This window comes from Brassica rapa, chromosome A04 (genome assembly GCF_000309985.2).
Source record: "Brassica rapa cultivar Chiifu-401-42 chromosome A04, CAAS_Brap_v3.01, whole genome shotgun sequence".
Classification (NCBI taxonomy): domain Eukaryota; kingdom Viridiplantae; phylum Streptophyta; class Magnoliopsida; order Brassicales; family Brassicaceae; genus Brassica; species Brassica rapa.
Window position 1 is genome coordinate 2234090 of NC_024798.2, and position 18498 is coordinate 2252587.

Below are 18498 nucleotides of genomic sequence, written 5' to 3' on the forward strand. Positions count from 1 at the left end.
TTGATAAAAATTAGTCTATTCTCTATCATTTTTTAAAAATTTTAACTTATTAAAATACTAAACAACCACATTAACTATATAATAAAAATTTTTGATTTTTCGTATATGTTATATTTTGAAATTTTAAAAACGAATAAAAATGACTAAAATTGTTAAAAATCTCACATTGAAATTTTTGTGATCCATGGTTTAAAATTTCTATTATAACAAGATACAAATGATTATGAAATTACATAAGTATGAAGTCTCATTTAATAAATATTATATATATATATGTATATTAATATTTTTTAAAATAAATTATATACCATATAAAATACATAATGTATTTTAATTTCGAAATTTGCTTTGATTTTTTTGGATAAACATTTTGAACAATTATTGACAACTTAATATTTAGATTTTAAACTTTGCATTGAATGTTTTTAAATTTATAAATTACTAAAACTATTAAACACCCAACAAATTTTTTTATTGTTATCAGTGATTTAAGATTTTTGTTATAAAGAAATACAAATGATCAAAAATAATATGAATATAAAATATTTTATATTAAAAATATACTATATATCTATGTTAATATCATTTAAACTTAATTTTATACTATATAAAATAGAAAAAAGTGTTTGTCTGGATTAATAAAATTTATTTAAGTATGTGTACCAATTTAATTATATACGTAATAATTCCTAAATTTTTACTTATTCAATATATATTTATTATTTCATAATATGTAAAAAATATATAATACTTAAAAATAATTTATATATAATATTCATTCCGCGCAAGGCGCGGATCTTAACCTAGTATTTTTTATTTTTTTTGTCAACAAACCAGTTTACCACAGTATTTATAAACAATGGCTTTGTATTAAATACCGAGACCGTATTTAATTAAGATAATTAAAGCTATTAAAAATTGAAATGCTTATGTATAGGCTTACGACATCAAGATGCTTATTATAAGATTTTTCAGAAATAGGGTTAAAACAACCAAATGTCTGGGATGATGAAGCCAAAATCATCTTCCACCTGATTACCACACGCCTCCAACAGTATCTTATGCTGACTCATACTTCAGTATGTAAATAATAATGTTACTATAGTTTTGATATGCCTCTTCAATTCCCGCTTATTATTTCCAAGGAAGGATTACTGGACCTAGTGCATGCGTGGAACATAAGCTCTCGAACGTGCCAAACTGTGTCCTACCGCTACCGAGACCTACATATTTATCATTATAGTAAATATAAGTATAACGCATAACAATATAGTCTGAACGAATCAAATTACAACTTTATTATATAGTTTGTCAATTAATATCTAACAACATAAATTTATTTTTTAAATCCTTTATCCGCTATATAATCGGGAGACAATTTTATTCCAGCCAAAAGCACAGCTTCGATAGAAAACATAAGCTATAAACTTGTCTCTTATTAAGCAAAGAAAATGTGTGCATTGGTCCCTCCATTGTTCCGAAACTTCGGTTGGTCGTTGACGGGAGAGTACGAGAGCTACTACGGTGGTGGAGATCACCTCACCAACGGCACAATTTTTGATTTTCCGGAGACTTTTGGAGTGGTTCATCAACAGAACAGATTATGGGTTTCTGTTTCGTCAGAAGGAATTGGAATAGACAAGAATCCGGTTGTAACCAAGAAGCTTAAACACAATGCAAGCGAGCGTGACCGTCGCAAGAAGATAAACTCTTTGTTCTCATCTCTGCGTTCATGTCTTCCAGCCTCTGATCAGTCGGTAAGTAGCTACTCTGATAAGTCATATATGTCTGTATTATTTAGAGGAAGAATATTAAACTAACACTTTTTCTTTACTTTCTTGCAGAAGAAGTTAAGTATTCCTCAAACAGTTTCGAGGAGCTTGAAGTACATACCAGAGCTGCAAGAGGAAGTGAAGAAGCTAATACAAAAGAAGGAAGAATTTTTGGTGCGAGTATCGGGTCAAAGAGACATTGAACATCACGTTAAGCAGCAACCAAAGGTGGTTGCGCGTTATGTCTCGACTGTGTCTGTGACTAGGCTTGGAGACAACAAAGTGATGGTCCAAATCTCATCGTCCAAGATTCATAGCTTTTCGATATCTAATGTGTTAAGTGGGTTAGAAGAAGATGGGTTTGTTCTTGTGGATGTTTCATCCCCAAGGTCTCATGATGAAAGGCTTTTCTACACTTTGCATCTTCAAATGGGATATATTGATTACAAGATGAATTGCACAGAATTAAGTCAGAGGATTTTGTATTTGTACGAGGAATGTGGGAACTCATTTAGAAGATAACTTGTTTTGTTTCTTTTCGTTATGTCGTTCCTTTCTCTTGAACATCGAACATTCTTGATCCCTGAGCATTGTAATTGAGTTGTTTCGGTTTACTATGCAAATAATATTACAGAATTAAAATTTTAATTCTTTTTATTTACTTCGACTCAACATTACTGGTAATATACTCTTGTTTGGAAATTTCGCTAGGTGTTGTACATAACTTGAATAGGCCTACTAAATGGTGAAAATATCAAAAATTATCAGAGATTTATTTTTGCCAGCACATGCGCGCATAATTCTCTTATTACTTTTTAATAAATATATATTAGTTTAAAAATTGAAATTTTAATTCAAATATTAAATTTATACTATTTTATGAATCTTTTAGTTTCTTAATTTTACTTTTACTGATTTAAAACATTATTTTGGATAAAACATTAATATATTAATTTAAAATATGTTGTTATCTAATTAAATAAACATATATCTAATTGTTAATATAAAGTGATGTTATCAGACAAAATGTAAGGCTATGAATATGATGCAGTGCAAAAGCACAAGAAACACAAGAGGAATAGTCTTCAGTTTTATCTGCACTTTTTGTTTATTCATCATTAATATGCAGAACAAAAAGAAAATAATATAATATTTTGTAAACTGTTTGTAAATAATTTTATATGTAAAAATAAAATTGTCCCGCAAACATAGCAAAAACATATATTTTTACTTGACATATTCATAAATTTAACATAATTTTCTGTATAAATATTTATTTAGCTACACTAAATAATCTTATGTAATATTTAAATAAATAGAAAAACATATATGGCTGGTTTGATTTTTCTTATTGATAATAATTAACATAAATAGAATAAATAACATTTATTTGCAAAAATTAAATTTCATCTTATAAGATTTTTATAGAAATCAGTTAAATGAATTCATGAATTTTATTAATTGATTATATATATATTTATAAATTTAAATAGTTATTTTATTATCATTCATATTTTAGACAATGAAATATCATATATCATTTCTTTTTTTTCCATCATACATACATGTATATATATATTATAAGACATTCATGTATTTTATCCTTTGTTTAACTGGTTTTTCATATTTCAGGTTATATATATCCCCAAAAATAATTGAAAAATAAAAGTACATTTTCAATTTGTTTCTTAAGTGAATTATAAATTTTTTTAATATGTTAAAAATAAGATATTTGGAGTTTAGACAAGGAAAACTTATACTCCCTCTGTTTTTATTTGTAGGTAGTTTAACATAAAAGCACGCAGATTAAGACTTCTTAACTTTTTAGAAATCAGCAAAGAAAACACGTTGCTTTATCTATAACACATTTATTTTGTCTGGAATAAATGTTGTTATGGTCACGTATCAATTTATTTTTATGATTTATTGTCTTCTTATGAGGTACATTAATTATTTCAAAACATCAAAACAAAACATACATAGAATAGAAATAAAAACAAAGATTAAAAAAACTTAGGACAATTAATCTTCAATATAGCCAATATAGTGTCTTCAATTTCTCTGTCGGGATGAAGCTCTCCAATATCATAATGCATCTTATTCAAGTCAAATGGCCGAGTGAACATCTGCAAGTTTGATTGTGTTTTGTTGATGTTTTGAACATTTTCTGTTTTGTTTTCTTTTTGATCTTTTTCATCTTCTTGTTCCATTATTTTCTGAAGAAAAAAATAGTTAAATGTTTTTTAATTATATTATTTTATTGCTTTGGATTCTGCAACATCTTATATTGTGAAACAAATCTATTTTGCTAAAACTACCTACAAATAAAAACAGAGGGAGTAACAAACATTAGAGAAATTATTGCAAATATGTTATGCACAAACAAAAATACTCTATATTAACCTTTTCAATTTAATTGTATGTTGGAATTGTATTTATTTTTATGTAGTGTTAAATTTTCATTAACTAGTTCGATCTACATTTGTTCAGTAAATTATTTGATCTGTATATGTTTACTTGATATGCATTGTATGTTTGATCCGCATATTTTTTTGATCTGCGTTCCCATTAATTGTCGGTAGTGTTTCCTATTGGTACAGTAACAAAAACGAGTCATTGGTCCCTTGTTCTGAGTGTTTATCTGAGAAAGAATAGTTTAGTATCATCGAGACTAGTGGCCTAGAAAACATCGTATGGGTCAATGATCAAGAAAGTTTTGTTCAGAAAAGAAAAAGTATAAAGACAAAAGGTAGAACACTGATTGAGACATATAAGCCTTTTTGGTTAAAGAGAACACTAATATGTACCTGTTCAACGTGTGTAACGTGTGTTGTGTCCGAAACACTTGAAAAAGAATATCTGTTTTATCTATTTAATAGAGTAATCAAGTGCGCTATCATCATTCACATAACAACTTCGCCTGAGAGACAAGACAGATGCCGATCAGCGAGAGAGTTCTGAAGCAGGTTGCAGCCTTTCCAGTTGTTTTAGCCATCGTTTGCTATTTCTTCTGGCCATCAATCATCGCGCCGGACCTCCTAAAGGGCACGAAGGACGTTCTCCAAGTGGCTAAGACCATTCCTCTCCCTGGTGATGGACCAGAGAGCTTAGAATTTGATTCACAAGGTGAAGGCCCTTACGTTGGCGTCACTGACGGTCGCATCCTCAAATGGCGCGGTGAAGAGCTAGGATGGGTTGAGTTTGCCTACTCTTCTCCTCACAGGTTCATTCCTAACAAAAAGTTGCCAACCTTCCTATGTTTTCGTTGTTCCATAATTAGTCGTCCAATATATTTTCATCAATGTTCAACAAATCATTAAGTAGTAATTAAACGTTTTATAGGGGATTAGGATATAGGTGCGCCTATACACTGTCTAAACCGATTTTGAAAGATAGTTCTAAAAATCTTTTTGCTTAAGACTAATTTATTTATGACCGATTTGTTAGAACATTGCTTTTCATTACCTTGCTAATGAATCTGACCCCCCTTTTGTTTTGGTGAGTGAAGAGATAACTGTTCGAGGCATAAAGTAGTTCCAAGTTGCGGGAGACCATTGGGACTTAGCTTCCATAAGGAAACAGGAGATTTGTACTTCTGTGATGGTTACTTTGGGGTCATGAAGGTCGGACCAGAGGGAGGCTTGGCCGAGTTAGTTGTTGATGAAGCCGAAGGTCACAAAGTCATGTTTGCGAACCAAATGGATATAGACCAAGAGGAAGACGTCTTCTACTTCAATGATAGCAGCGATAAATACCACTTCGAGTAATTAAAATACACCTTCGTTAATTTACAGAGATTCACGGTCTTAATATTTTTTTTATCTGGTTGGTAATATTAGCAAAACGTGGAAATGACAATAAAAATAAAATGAATAATAAATAAACTATAGTATAGATTAACAGAATGTGACGACATAGCTAATATATCTAAAATATGATCGTATATTATATAAAAAAAACATATATACATGTAACCAACTTGTGTATGTGTTATGTTTGTTTTGTTGGACAGGCAAGTGTTCTACGTGTATATGTCAGGGGAGAAGACAGGAAGAGTAATTAGATACGATATGAAGAAGAAAGAGGCCACAGTTATAATGGACAAACTTCATTTACCTAATGGTTTAGCTCTAAGCAAGGACGGATCTTTTGTACTCACCTGCGAAAGTGGTACAAATACTATCCACAGAATATGGGTCAAAGGTCCCAAAGCCGGGACCAACGAGGTTTTTGCAAAGATCCCGGGTCCTATGGACAATATCCGACGCACGCCGACAGGAGATTTTTGGGTCGCACTGCATTCCAAAGACAGTTTGTTCACTCGTGTGTTTCTAAGTCACTCTTTTATTGGAAAGTTTTTCATCAAAACGCTGAAGATGGAGACTGCGATTCATCTCGTTAATGGAGGGAAACCTCATGGAATCCTTGTGAAACTCTCTGGAGAGACAGGAGAGATTCTTGAGATACTTGAGGACAGTGAAGGGAAGACGATGAAGTATGTTAGTGAAGCATATGAGAGAGAAGATGGCAAGTTATGGATTGGGTCTGTGTATTGGCCGGCCGTTTGGGTTCTTGATAAATCTGTTTACGATCTCAAATGAGTTACCAGAAAGTAATAATTTGGTGGTATGATCTTCTTTTTAACTTGTGCGAAGACATGCATCTTCTTTTGTATTTTCTTGTTGTTGTGTGAGTGGACTTTGATTCTGAAGTAATTTGGTTAAGTTGAGTTGTTTAATGGAGTTTTGTGGGATTTTATAAATTTGTCAGGTGATTAAAAAGAAAATTGTGTTTGTCCGGCGTGACTATGTCTTCGAGAAACTTTGACAAGTATATAAACTCGACGACTAGGGGGACAAGATACCCAAGAATTGCTAGTCTTGATAACAATCGGTAGTCGGTTCCAACCTCAACAATTTCTATAGCTTTTTCTCATGCCTGAAATTTATAAGGGTCCTATTTCATCCAAGACGAACAATTATTTCAAAAAAACTATCTCAACTATCAAATTAAAGCTGAAATCAATTTTTACTGAAATAATTTTGGTCAACCATCTATAAATATATATTAGAAAAAATACTTTCTCATAATTTGAAAACATTTAAAAATTAGCACCAAAGATATACACAAAATCAAAATATACCCAAAAATCTGTGATAAACTATAAATATCCAACATCGCAAAATATATCCAAAAACCAAAACTAGATCGAATACATACATAATTTAATTTATTAATTATTTTTGGTGTCACAATATATTTTAAAATCTCAATTTTGTTTTGTTTTCTTGGGGTTTTTCGTATATTTTAAGTTTTGAGTATATTTTATTATTTAATATATTTAAATATTCTAGTTATTTGAATATATTTTAGTTTTAATAATTTATATATATCTCCGGATTTTAAGTATATTTTTGAGGTTTTGGGTATTTAAATTTTTTCTTTTGGTTTTGGTTATTATTTTAGGCTTTTGCGTATTTATATATTTTTGGTTGTATTTTATTTTATTATTTTTTCTTTTTATATTTATAGATATTTGACCGACACTATTTTGGTCAGGGTTGATTTTGGTTTTTGTATTTGATAGTTCATGTAGTTTATTTGAAACAAATATTAACTTGAGATGAAATAAGCACGGTGCCAAAAGTCAGGTAGAAAGTGGCACGACGAAAATTGATGAGGTTAGAATTGATTCTTTTCCCGCTCCCATGAGGCCCGAGTTGGTATAATTGATTTGACTTTACTTGATATAATTAATATATTGGTTAAACAATATTCTAATTATTAATTTGTTTAACGTTTTTTCATATAATGATTTACGATGATTTATGATGTATATCTTGTTAGGGTTCTAGGTTATATTTTCCTTTTTGCTTGCATCCTATAATTAAGAACTACACTACTTGAACTGGTTCCTGATCTGAAGTTTAGTTTGATTAACCTTCTAAATGTGAGTTAGTACTAGATTTTAAAATGTAACTTAAGCTCCTGCCACTTTTTAAATTTAATGCACCACCAAAAGTTAGCAAAAAAAAAAAGTTCTGCTAAATGCTAAAGCCTATCTCATATTTTGTTTCTTTCAAAATACATAATCAGTGAAAGAAAACAATACATTCAAAAGAATTAGTTATTAATTTTAGTGCTTGGTGCAACATAATCAGTGGTTGGTCTGACGGTCAAATATATCTGGTGATTTTTTGGGCAACTTTTCTGATGGTTTGTTGTGTCTCTAACTTTTTTTATGCATGTGCATACTTGAACTGATTTTGTCTGTTTTCCTTATGTGCTCTTCTGATTACATCTCAGAAGTGGTTGTAAAGTGTTAAAGGGTCAATTAAACGTTCAGCATATGAATGGTGATTGGTATCTAGTGTTTGTAGGCTTCTTGTTTGCGCATCCAACTACATACCAATTATCCTTCTTCACAAGCAAAGTTATATTTGTTGACTTGATCCGAGGCCTATATTGCATACTTATTTCGAAGGAATTGTTAATCTTTTTATTTAAAATATTGTTTCAGCATTTTTTCGGTAAGGAAGTCCTGAATACAAAAGCTAACATTTGTGATCTTTACTTTTTTGCTTAAAATATGCATCGTCTGAAAAGTGAATATTGTTAGCTGAGATATCAGTTGCGAAAAGATTATGGCGGCGACTTGAATTAATTATGTCCCGTTAAACATAATTGTCTCCGGATAAAAAATGATGGTCAAATCTTTATATATTGAAAAATGTTCTTATTTTTGGACTGATTTAGCTATTATCTTTTCAAAAAGATGTATGCTTAGTTGATTTTATAAATACTAAAAATAGATTAAATTTTAATACTAAATATCTTATTTTATGTAATTATTATTTTTAATTACTAGTGCTAATAAGTATAATTAATATTTTTTAAGTTTGTAACTTTTCATAATTAACTAATAAAAATATATAAAAGCATAAAACATAATTTTAAAAAGCAAATTTTAAAAAATATATTTCTAGTACAGAGGGATTAATATATACATATATATATCAAAAGCCAAACAAATTGTAATTAACAATGAAAATGGCCATTCGTCTAGTTGTAAAACTGTAGTGAGTGGAGAAAGATTTTTTTCTTACTTTAATGTGATTCGTGTCTGTAAAAGATGTCCGAGGATTCGGTGATGTGATCATGTGGAATGAGGGGGCACCCGCCCTTTTCCCTTTACCCTTTCCCAGCTTTAAATATTTTGCATGATCAGTTCTCAAAATAATATAGTAGCTATAAAATTACAGTATTCTGACTAATCATACGTGTAGGTTGTCAGAAAACAAAAGAGTCTAATCATACGTGTAGGTTGTCAAAAAGATATTTTACTTTGTCTTCTCTTGGGTTTGCATCATTTTGCATTGAAATTTTATATGAGAGAGGATTTGTGTAAGCATATTTTTTTTGTTAGCATATTATATAAGGGGAAATTAGGTGGTATAACCATGAAAAAAATCATAATTCATCAACTAGCCATTTTCCTTACCAAACCTATACACACTGTTATAAATCTATATTAATATTGTAATACTCTTTGTATCTACTGGTTTAGCCTGCTAACAAAAAAAAATAAAAAAAATTCTTAACTCACCAAAAGTAAATTGTAGACTACCCACAACTTCGAAAGGCGAAGAAGACGCCACCACTAGTTCTCAAAGAAGTTTTGTAGAAGAGAAGATTGGTTAGGAAGCTTTGTCAGAGACGAAATGGGGAGGCTTCTCAGATTCCAAAGCGACAGTCGTGAAGATGCTAGAATATGTACGTATTTGGTTTGAAGTAAATCTATGTCTCGTGTTGGAAAAGATGAACAGTTTTTTTTTATTATGTTTTATTCTATTATATTCATATAGAATAGAAATGTAAAACAAAATATATTTTTTATGCGATAAATTCTATTTCATTTGACGGTTACTAAAATTGTTCTATTTTGCTTAGAAAAATATTTTGATATTTGGGTTTAGGGTTTACATTTGGATTAGGGTTTACATTTAGATTAGGATTTAGTGATTAGAATTTAGGGTTTAGTATTTATAAGGTGAGAAAGTATGGTTGAAATCAGTTTTAAATTCTTTAATGCAATCATACACATTTCATAATTTCACCATTGGTATTATGTTATTTATTATGTTCCATTCTATTTGGATTTAGAATTTATATTTGGCTTAATGGTTTATATTTAGGTTTAGGGTTTACATTTGGATTAGGGTTTAGTGATTAGAATTTAGGGTTTAGTATTTATAAGGTGAGTGAGTATGGTTGAAATCATCATTAACTTCTTAGTGCAATCATAGACATTTCATAATTTCATCATTTGTACTATGTTATTTGTTATGTTCCATTCTATTTGGGTTTAGAGTTTGTATTGGGGTTAATGGTTTATATTTAGGTTTATGGTTTATTGATTAGGATTTAGGGTCTAATGTTCTATTTTGTTTATAAATACATTTTGATATTTGGGTTTAGGGTTTACATTTGGATTAGGGTTTAGAGATTATAATTTAGGATTTAGTATTTATAAGGTGAAAAAGTATGGTTGAAATCATCTTAACATCTTTCATGCAATCATAGACATTTCATAATTTCACCATTTGTACTATGTTATTTATTTTGTTACATTCTATTTGGGTTTAGATTTTATATTTGGGTTCATGGCTTATTTTTAGGTTTAAGTTTTACTGATTAACATTTATGATTTAATTTAGGGGTTGAGTTGGAATTGAGATAATGTTTAATATCTAGATTTTATAGGTTTAGATGGAGTTGATGTCTTATGATATTTTGGTGTTATGGAATAGAATGTTTAAGTTTTGATATGCACCACAAAAAATGAAAAATGATGTCATCTACTCTCACTTACAACTGAAACCGACAACTTGCTGTGTTAAAGGGTATAAGCGGGTAGAAAGAAACCAAAAAGCTTAACAATGAATTATGTCAAAATCATTGCTAGTTCCTTAATTTGACACTCAAAAATGGCTATCTCATCAATAAGCCCTTATATAAGTATCTTTTTCTATTTTAAATAACTATATTCTAAATTTTCCTTAAGTTTACATATAAAGCTCGATTGTCAAGTGTTGTAAAAACTGTATAGAGAATTTCGGTTGTCTTATCCATCATTTGTTATTTCTTCTGGCCATCAATCACATGTGTTGGACCACCTAAAGGGCACGAAAGACGTTCTCCAAGTGACTAAGACAATTCCTCTCCGTGGCGATGGACCAGAGAGTTTAGAGTTTGATTTACAAGGTGAAGGCCCTTATCTAGGAGTCACATACGGTCACATCCTTAAATGGCGAGGCAAAGAGCTAGGCTGGGTTGAGTTCACGTACACTTCTCCTCACATGTTCAATCCTAACAAAAAAAAGTGCCAACCTTCCTATGTTATCATTATTCCATGTTTACTGGTCCAATGAATTTTTCATTAATGTTCAACAAATCACTATGTGTTAATTAAGCGTTTATAGTGGATTAGTGTCTAAATAAACACCTAAACCTTATCTAAACCGATTTTAAAAATAGTCTAAGAATCATTTTGTTTATGAACGATCATTTTAAAATTGATTTATTAGAACATTGATTTTCATTAACCTTCCTTCTGAATGTGACCCGTTTTCTTTTTGGTCAGTAAAGAGATCATTGTTCGAGGCATAAAGTAGTTCCAAGTTGTGGGAGACCATTGGGACTTAGCTTCCATAAGAAAACCTGAGATTACTACTTTTGTGATGGTTACTTTGGGGTCATAACTCATGAAGGTTGGACCAGAAGGAGGCTTGGCCGAGTTAGTTGTTGATGAAGCCGATGGTCCCAAGGTCATGTTTGCGTACCAAATGAATATATATCAAGCAGACGTCTTCTATCTCAGTGTTAGCAGCGATACAAATCACTTCGAGTAATTAAAACTACACCTTCATTTATTTACATTTACGGTCTTAATATTTTCTTTGGTTGGTAACATTAGCAAACGTGAAAAGCGGATAATAAATAAATAATAATTTGTAAAATATATTAGTAGAGCATTGGGGAACCATAATGTGATGTAGCTAATAGATCTAAACGTGATTTTGAACATATATACTTACTGGTTGAATCCAGAATATTTATTTATTGGGTGAAGTGTCGATTATAAAATGGAAACAGTCGAAAGGTGCATTCGAACTTGGGTTGTTATGGGTGCACTTGCAAAATACAACGTTTTCACCTATTCTAACAGAATTTATTTGTTATTTGACACGAAAATTACAATATAAATAATTTGTTTTGGTGCACATGCTCCATTGATCATTTGTAAAACACTACAAGAAAAATGGGTTTTATTAGCGGACGGAAAACGCTATCTAACGATACGATAGCGGTTTTAGAAACGCTGTATCATCGCCCGTCATAATAGGTCAAGTACATTAGATAGCAGTTTTTTGCATTGCTATTATATTGCGACAAACAATAGCGTTTTATTGCAAGCAATTAAATATTTTTTTATAACGTTTTTTTATTGTTATTATTTACCTTACTAAAAATAAAAAAAAATAATAAAAAATTTTAAAAGATATTTATAAATCGAAATTGGTTACAAAATTAAAGACCGGTACACCAAATAAACCAAACTTAACAATTTTTTTTTAACAAAATAAAAGCTAAACCTAACAGAAAAACCTAGTCTATGCCTCCATGAACGGGCCACAACGCCGTATACATCCCGTCGTCCTCCTCCTCCATTTGTCGTCGCCGTCCTCCTCCATTGCTGTGTCGACCAAGCTCTCGCGTCTCGGTCTTCTCTCCTTCTCCTCCACCACCACGACTAGCTTTCTCTGCCATCTCCATGGAACTACTTCAGATCCGGTGTGTCAACGAAGCCCTCCTCACGTCTCTGTCTTCTCTTCTTCTCCGCCTATCTTCTTCTTCTTCTTTCTGGGTTCCACCTCCACCACCACCTGTAGCTTCTTCTGCCATCTCCACACCACGGCTTCTTCAGATCTCGGGCTCCGTCGCAAGATGTTGTTGATTTCGTTGGCTTCCTTTCCCTACAAAAGAATCCAACACAAACACAATTAGAAAATGAGAAGCCAACACATGAACTTTATCAATCTTAAAACCAAAAAAAAAAAGAGGATTGAATAGAAACAGAGATGGTCGTAAGGAAGGAGAAGATAGAAGAGAGATTGATAATTTTTTAGAAAGAGAAGATGAAAGATCTACAAATCTGAAAAAGAAAAAGAACAGACCTGAACCGTCGGATTTAATCTCATCCAACGGATGAAGAGGTGATCCATGTGCTTAAAATTCTGACCAATAAGAACTCTTCATCATTCTTGCACACTAAAAAGGAACTTGTATTGTTTTTGGTTATTTATACATGTATTTTAATTTAAAAAATTTAAAACATATGAATATTTAAATGATTATGTTTCAAGTTTCTAAGTCTTAAATAATGCTTACGTGCTTGTAGTTATGACTAAATTTATATAATTAAAATTTCAAAATTGCATCTTAGTGTTTATGTTTATGAGTTTAGAGTTTGGAGTTTGGAGTTTATGATTTATATGTAAGATTTTATGTTATGAGTTTAAGAAACATTGGATTTAAAGAGTACACTTAATATTTGTGGTTAAAGTTTAAATTTAAATTTGAAGTTTATATATTAGTGGATGTATGGTTTATGCTGAAATTTTAGGGTATAGAGTTTGATAGGAGATTTAAGGTTTATGTGTTTGAAAGTTATATATTAAGATTAAGAAAAAATTGAGTTTAGGTTTAAGATTTGAAGTTATAATATGAAAATATTAGAGTTTTAAGTTTGTGTTTAGAGTTTAGGGTTCAAAAACTTGTTTAGGGTTTAGGGATTCAAAAAGCCAAATATAGCGTTTTATTATATTTTGCTATTAAAGATATGCTATCATAGCGTTTTTAAATAAACTACTTTATCATAGCGTTTCCAAATATACAAACGCTATCTAAAATTAAGCGGTATGTCAACCATAGCAGAAAAGCAAAAAACGCTATCCCGTACTGCTATCAAAACTCATTTTTCTTGTAGTGAAACCTTTAAGTCATTATGTAACTATCATGTGTATGTATGTGTTTTTTGGTGCAAATGTTAAGAATGTTACGTTTGTTTTGTTGGACAGGCACGTAATCTACGTATTCATGTCCGGGGAGAAGACGGCAAGGGTTATTAGATACGATATGAAGAAGAAAGAGGCCACAGTTGTGATGGACAAACTTTTTTTTTTGGTAATAGTAATGGACAAACTTCATTTACCCAATGGTTTAGATAGTTTGTACTCTCACATGTGAAAGTGTTACAAATACTATCCATAGAATATGGGTCAAGGTCAAGGATCCAAAAGCTGGGCCAACGAGGTTTTCACAAAGATCCCGGGTCCTATGGACAATATCCGGCGCACACCTATGGGAGATTTAAGGGTCGCATTGCATTCCAAAGACAGTTTGTTCACTCGTGTGTTTCGGAGTCACTCTCTGGTTTGAAAAGTTTTTCGAACAAGACGTTGAAGGTGGAGAGTGCGATTCATCTCATTAATGGAGGGAAACCTCATGGAATTGTTGTCAAACTCTCTGGAGAGACAGGACTGCTGGGGCGGATCTAGAACTATTTTCTACCGGGCGGACAATATCATTTATAAAATAATTTTTTTGAAATAAAGATATAACAGCTTACAAATTTGTCCTACGAGATTCTATATTTTTGTATTTTTTATCACAACTATGTTTGTTACTTTATCAAATAACTATTTTCAACAAAACAAAAACACAATCATTTAAAAACAGATTACTTATACAATTTCACAAGCTAGTCTTCACTATCTTCATCACAGAAGAACATTTTTCAATTGTAGTGGTGGCAACAAGTAAAGTCAAATCTAGTTAAAAGACAATAAACTAGACGATGTGAAAGATGTTATTTGTCTCTACCATCATACATGCAAGATTTCCAAGATCTTTCAGCTTAGAAAATCTTTCAGCTTCACAGATGTTATCAATATAGAAACCAAGTTGATGTTCAAGAGTCATCCGCTCAATAGGACTAAAATCTGCAGGATAAAAGCCAAACAATCTTATAATTTTCAATTGATCAAACTCATGATGAGTCTCATATTTCTCAATTTATATCATTGGGTTTTAGTCATTTTAATATTTAAATATTGCATTTAGGAGTTATTAGGAGTTGCATATGTACATATTGCATACATAGGGGCTGGAATGAAAATTATGAATTTTGGGGGTAAAAACGGGGGTCTAATCCTCTCAGATAGAAGTCGCGGGGTCCAAATCTAAAGAGACAAAACTTCAGGGACCATTTGTGAATAAACCACAAAGTTTAGCTTTCTGCAAACGATATCTCGTGAATAGAGATGGCATTTGGTACCACCCGCCCCGCATTGGCCCGCCCCACTGCGGTCTCTCTCTCCGGCGGTTCTTTGCGGGTAAGCCCGCCGTGACCCGCGGTACTTAAACCTCTGCCCAAACCCGCCCCGCTTACTACATAGGACATTGCGGGCTGGCCCGCGGGTATGCAAAACATGATGTTTCATTGGGGTGAGCTTGAGAAGATGTTGTTGTTGTTGTTGTTGCACGGTGCAACTTGCTTCGGACGAGGAGATGGAGAGTTCCAGTGGAAGCTCGAGGAAGGAGAGAAGCTCCAGTGGTGGTGGAAAGAAGATGGAGAGAAGCTCTGATGGTGGTCTTAGTCGAGGAGAAGAAGAATCGGTTGGTGGTGCTGCTCCTCTGGTGCTCGTTGGTGGAGTCGTGCTGTAGAGAACCCTGATCGCCATTTTCGTCTCTTGACTCTTTTTTTTCAGGTGTAAAGACAGCAAATGAGGAAGTGGTCGCGGGTTATGTCGACCCCGCAAGACCCGCTGAGCGTAGACCGCAAAAGCCCAAACCCGCATGACACTTACCCGCGAGACCCGCTTTTAAATGGGCTTCGATTACCTTTACCCAAATCCGCCCCGCATGGGTCTTGTACGGGCCAGGCCCGCGGGCTGCGGTCAAAATGCCATCTCTACTCGTGAAGCTGAAAGCGATGAAGATGGAGACCAAGGAAGCTCGATCCGGTGTTCTCGGTTCAAGCCACGACCTTCCAGCCCGAGCATGACAAATCGATCGATGTACCTGAGCCTCATTCCGTATGTCTCCAATCGAGCGATGGAGAGGTGATGGTGGCGAGCAGAGATGGCACACGACGGCTCCATTCAAGAAAGCCGTTAGTGAAAGAGACGAGACGCAACGAAGCTGTAGGTGAGGCGCAGACATGGCAGACACGAGAAGAAGCTCCAGCTGATTTGCGCTAAACGCGCGTTTGAAAACGCAGCCGCAGAAAAATAGCGTTTGCGTTTGACATTTGACCTAATTTTTAAGGGCCTATATATGTGTGTGTTAAGGCCGAAGACATTATCTACCTTTTATCTTATCTTCTAAACATTATTTTTTTTCCTTAGTTTGTTGCAGATTTTATAGACAGAAAGTTTTTCTTTGAGAGAAATCTCTTGAACTCTGTTGTTGTTTGTATATAATCATGTTTTATTTCTCTTTATTTTCTTCAATATCCGCAATTGGGTTCTAGGGTTCCTAAGGGGATCTCACGGTTGGTAGATTAGGATTGTTATCTTCGGGAATTTATCTTATGATTCTTCGTCTATAGTTGTTTTTATTGCTTGAACTTGACTAGCTACCTAGTTCATGAACTTAGGTTGTTTCATGTTCTAGAGGTGTTCGATGAAAGGTGTGAAAGAACTTAGATGAGCAAAGTAACCTAACCAACGAGAGTTGATGTTAGGGAGCTTTTTGAACATACGAGAACTTATTTATTAATGCATGTTTAGCATCCTAAGTTCAAGTAGAGTTAGTTCATTGGGTTGTTAAATATAGTAATCGGATCCACGAGAGTGGAAAAATTATAAAGTTGTGTTCTGAGTTCGAGACTTTGCTTAATTATTTCCCTCGCAATCCATCTTGATCTGCTTGCCTGAACCCCTGAGATTCTCCTGTTACCCAATGCTGCTTTTACATTGCATCTTCTGCATATTTACATTCCTGCTTAGCTTTAGGAAACAAACTTCTCTTTGTTTCGTCTTAGCTTAACTCTACTCTCGAAGAATCGTTGTGTAACCATTGGTCTCTATAGATTCGATCCTGAAGTGCTACATCGACATACCATTAATTTGTGTTATTGTGCACATCAGGTTAATTAGTATGTGGTAAAACACTTAAATCAACTCACGAAATGAATCCATGGGGATCAGAGAAGCAATGCAACTAAGTAATTCAGTGTTTACCACATCAGAACGTCATTAAACTCCAAAACTTTCATATCAAATATAGTGTAAAAGCATTCCCACATATGATTCTTCCCACTCAGTTTTTTATAATGAGTTATTTTTACAATGAGGTTGTTCAAAAAAAAAAAAGAGTTATTTTTACAATGAGTAAAGTTCTTCAATAAAGGTTTTTCACCATTATGTATACCAAGTTGTCTCAAATAATTTTGGAGTAATGTTTTGTTCGAAACTCGACACATACCAACGGATGTTATAGGTTCTTTAACGGTCAAACTTATCTTCACGATATCAGAGACAATATGATGTGTTATAGGTTTTAGATTTCAGAGACAATGTGGTATAAGTTCTTTAGATGTCAATGTTTTCTTTAACCAAATCATAGAACGACTTAGAAGTGATTGTGTTTTATTCAATAGTAACTTTTCTAATTTCTTTATTAAACCAAGTAGTAAACAATGAAAATTGTATAATATGGAATGAGTGGATCATTGATTGTTATATATCCAACTATAGAACAATGAAATATATTTCAAAACAATATAAGTGGGCTCTACAATTAATATACGGTTTAAACACTGTTGATTTTGGTAATGTGGCATTGAAATTTCAATTTAACCGAACCATAAATCAATCAAATAATTTCGAAATATTAATTTTATAACGAAAAACAAATCTTCATTAACCGGTGTTACATACTTTTAGAATTAGTGTGACTTAGGTAGGTATATATATTATTTTTTATCTATTAAAGAAAAAAATAAATATATAAAGCTTAATCAAATAACTATTATATACATTGATAGAGATGGCAATTTGAAGGATTGCCCGCGGGCCGGGCCCGTTAAGCTCTGCAGCGGAGCAGGATTGGGCATTAAGATTCAGGCCCATTTTCTTAGTGGGCCTAGCGGGATAGGGACTGTGCGGGATGGGCCTCGCGCGGGATGGTCCAAATGAGCCTGCGGGAAATTGAGGAACGGCATCATTCTCTCCAGTCGTCTCTTCACCTGATAAAAAAACGAGAAGGGTGAGATCTTTGCCGACAATGGTTCTTGTGGAAGATCCGGTGATGGCGTTTGAGCTCCGACGGTGGTTCTTGTGGTACCTACGTTTTCGATATCCGAGGCTCACCGAAAAAGCAAAAGAAGTTTGGATCACCGACAAAGCTCCGACAGTGGTTCTTGTGCTCCGGCGACGACGATTCAAGCTCCACTCTTGCTTCTCGTGTTGTCTTTGTCTTCGATCTGGAGCAAAGGAACTTCAATGAGAAAAAAATATATACTTCGGTAAGGTTTTTTTCTTCTTTTTTGCTTAAAACATCAGTTAATATATCGAACTTATTTTTGAAGTTTTCATTGTGATGAAACTATGGCTAATCTCTTGATTTATTTGTCTATCCAAGTGCCTGTGTACATGAG

At 32.8% G+C, this 18498-nt stretch overlaps 2 protein-coding genes across 2 annotated transcripts; both read left to right on the forward strand.

The window, feature by feature from the left end:
• Positions 1 to 620: 620 nt before the first annotated feature.
• LOC103863069 (transcription factor ORG2) lies at positions 621 to 2429 on the forward strand. The gene is made up of 2 exons (XM_018658391.2): positions 621 to 1757; positions 1845 to 2429. Exons 1-2 carry the CDS (start codon positions 1452 to 1454, stop codon positions 2292 to 2294), a joined length of 756 nt encoding a protein of 251 aa, XP_018513907.1. The 5' UTR covers positions 621 to 1451; the 3' UTR covers positions 2295 to 2429.
• Positions 2430 to 4054: 1625 nt separating this feature from the next.
• On the forward strand, positions 4055 to 12895 carry LOC103863072 (protein STRICTOSIDINE SYNTHASE-LIKE 8). Its single transcript, XM_009140805.3, has 3 exons — positions 4055 to 4995; positions 5281 to 5535; positions 5785 to 12895. The coding sequence occupies exons 1-3, from the start codon at positions 4709 to 4711 to the stop codon at positions 6371 to 6373; spliced, it is 1131 nt and encodes a 376-aa protein (XP_009139053.2). The 5' UTR covers positions 4055 to 4708; the 3' UTR covers positions 6374 to 12895.
• The last annotated feature ends 5603 nt before the right edge of the window (positions 12896 to 18498 follow it).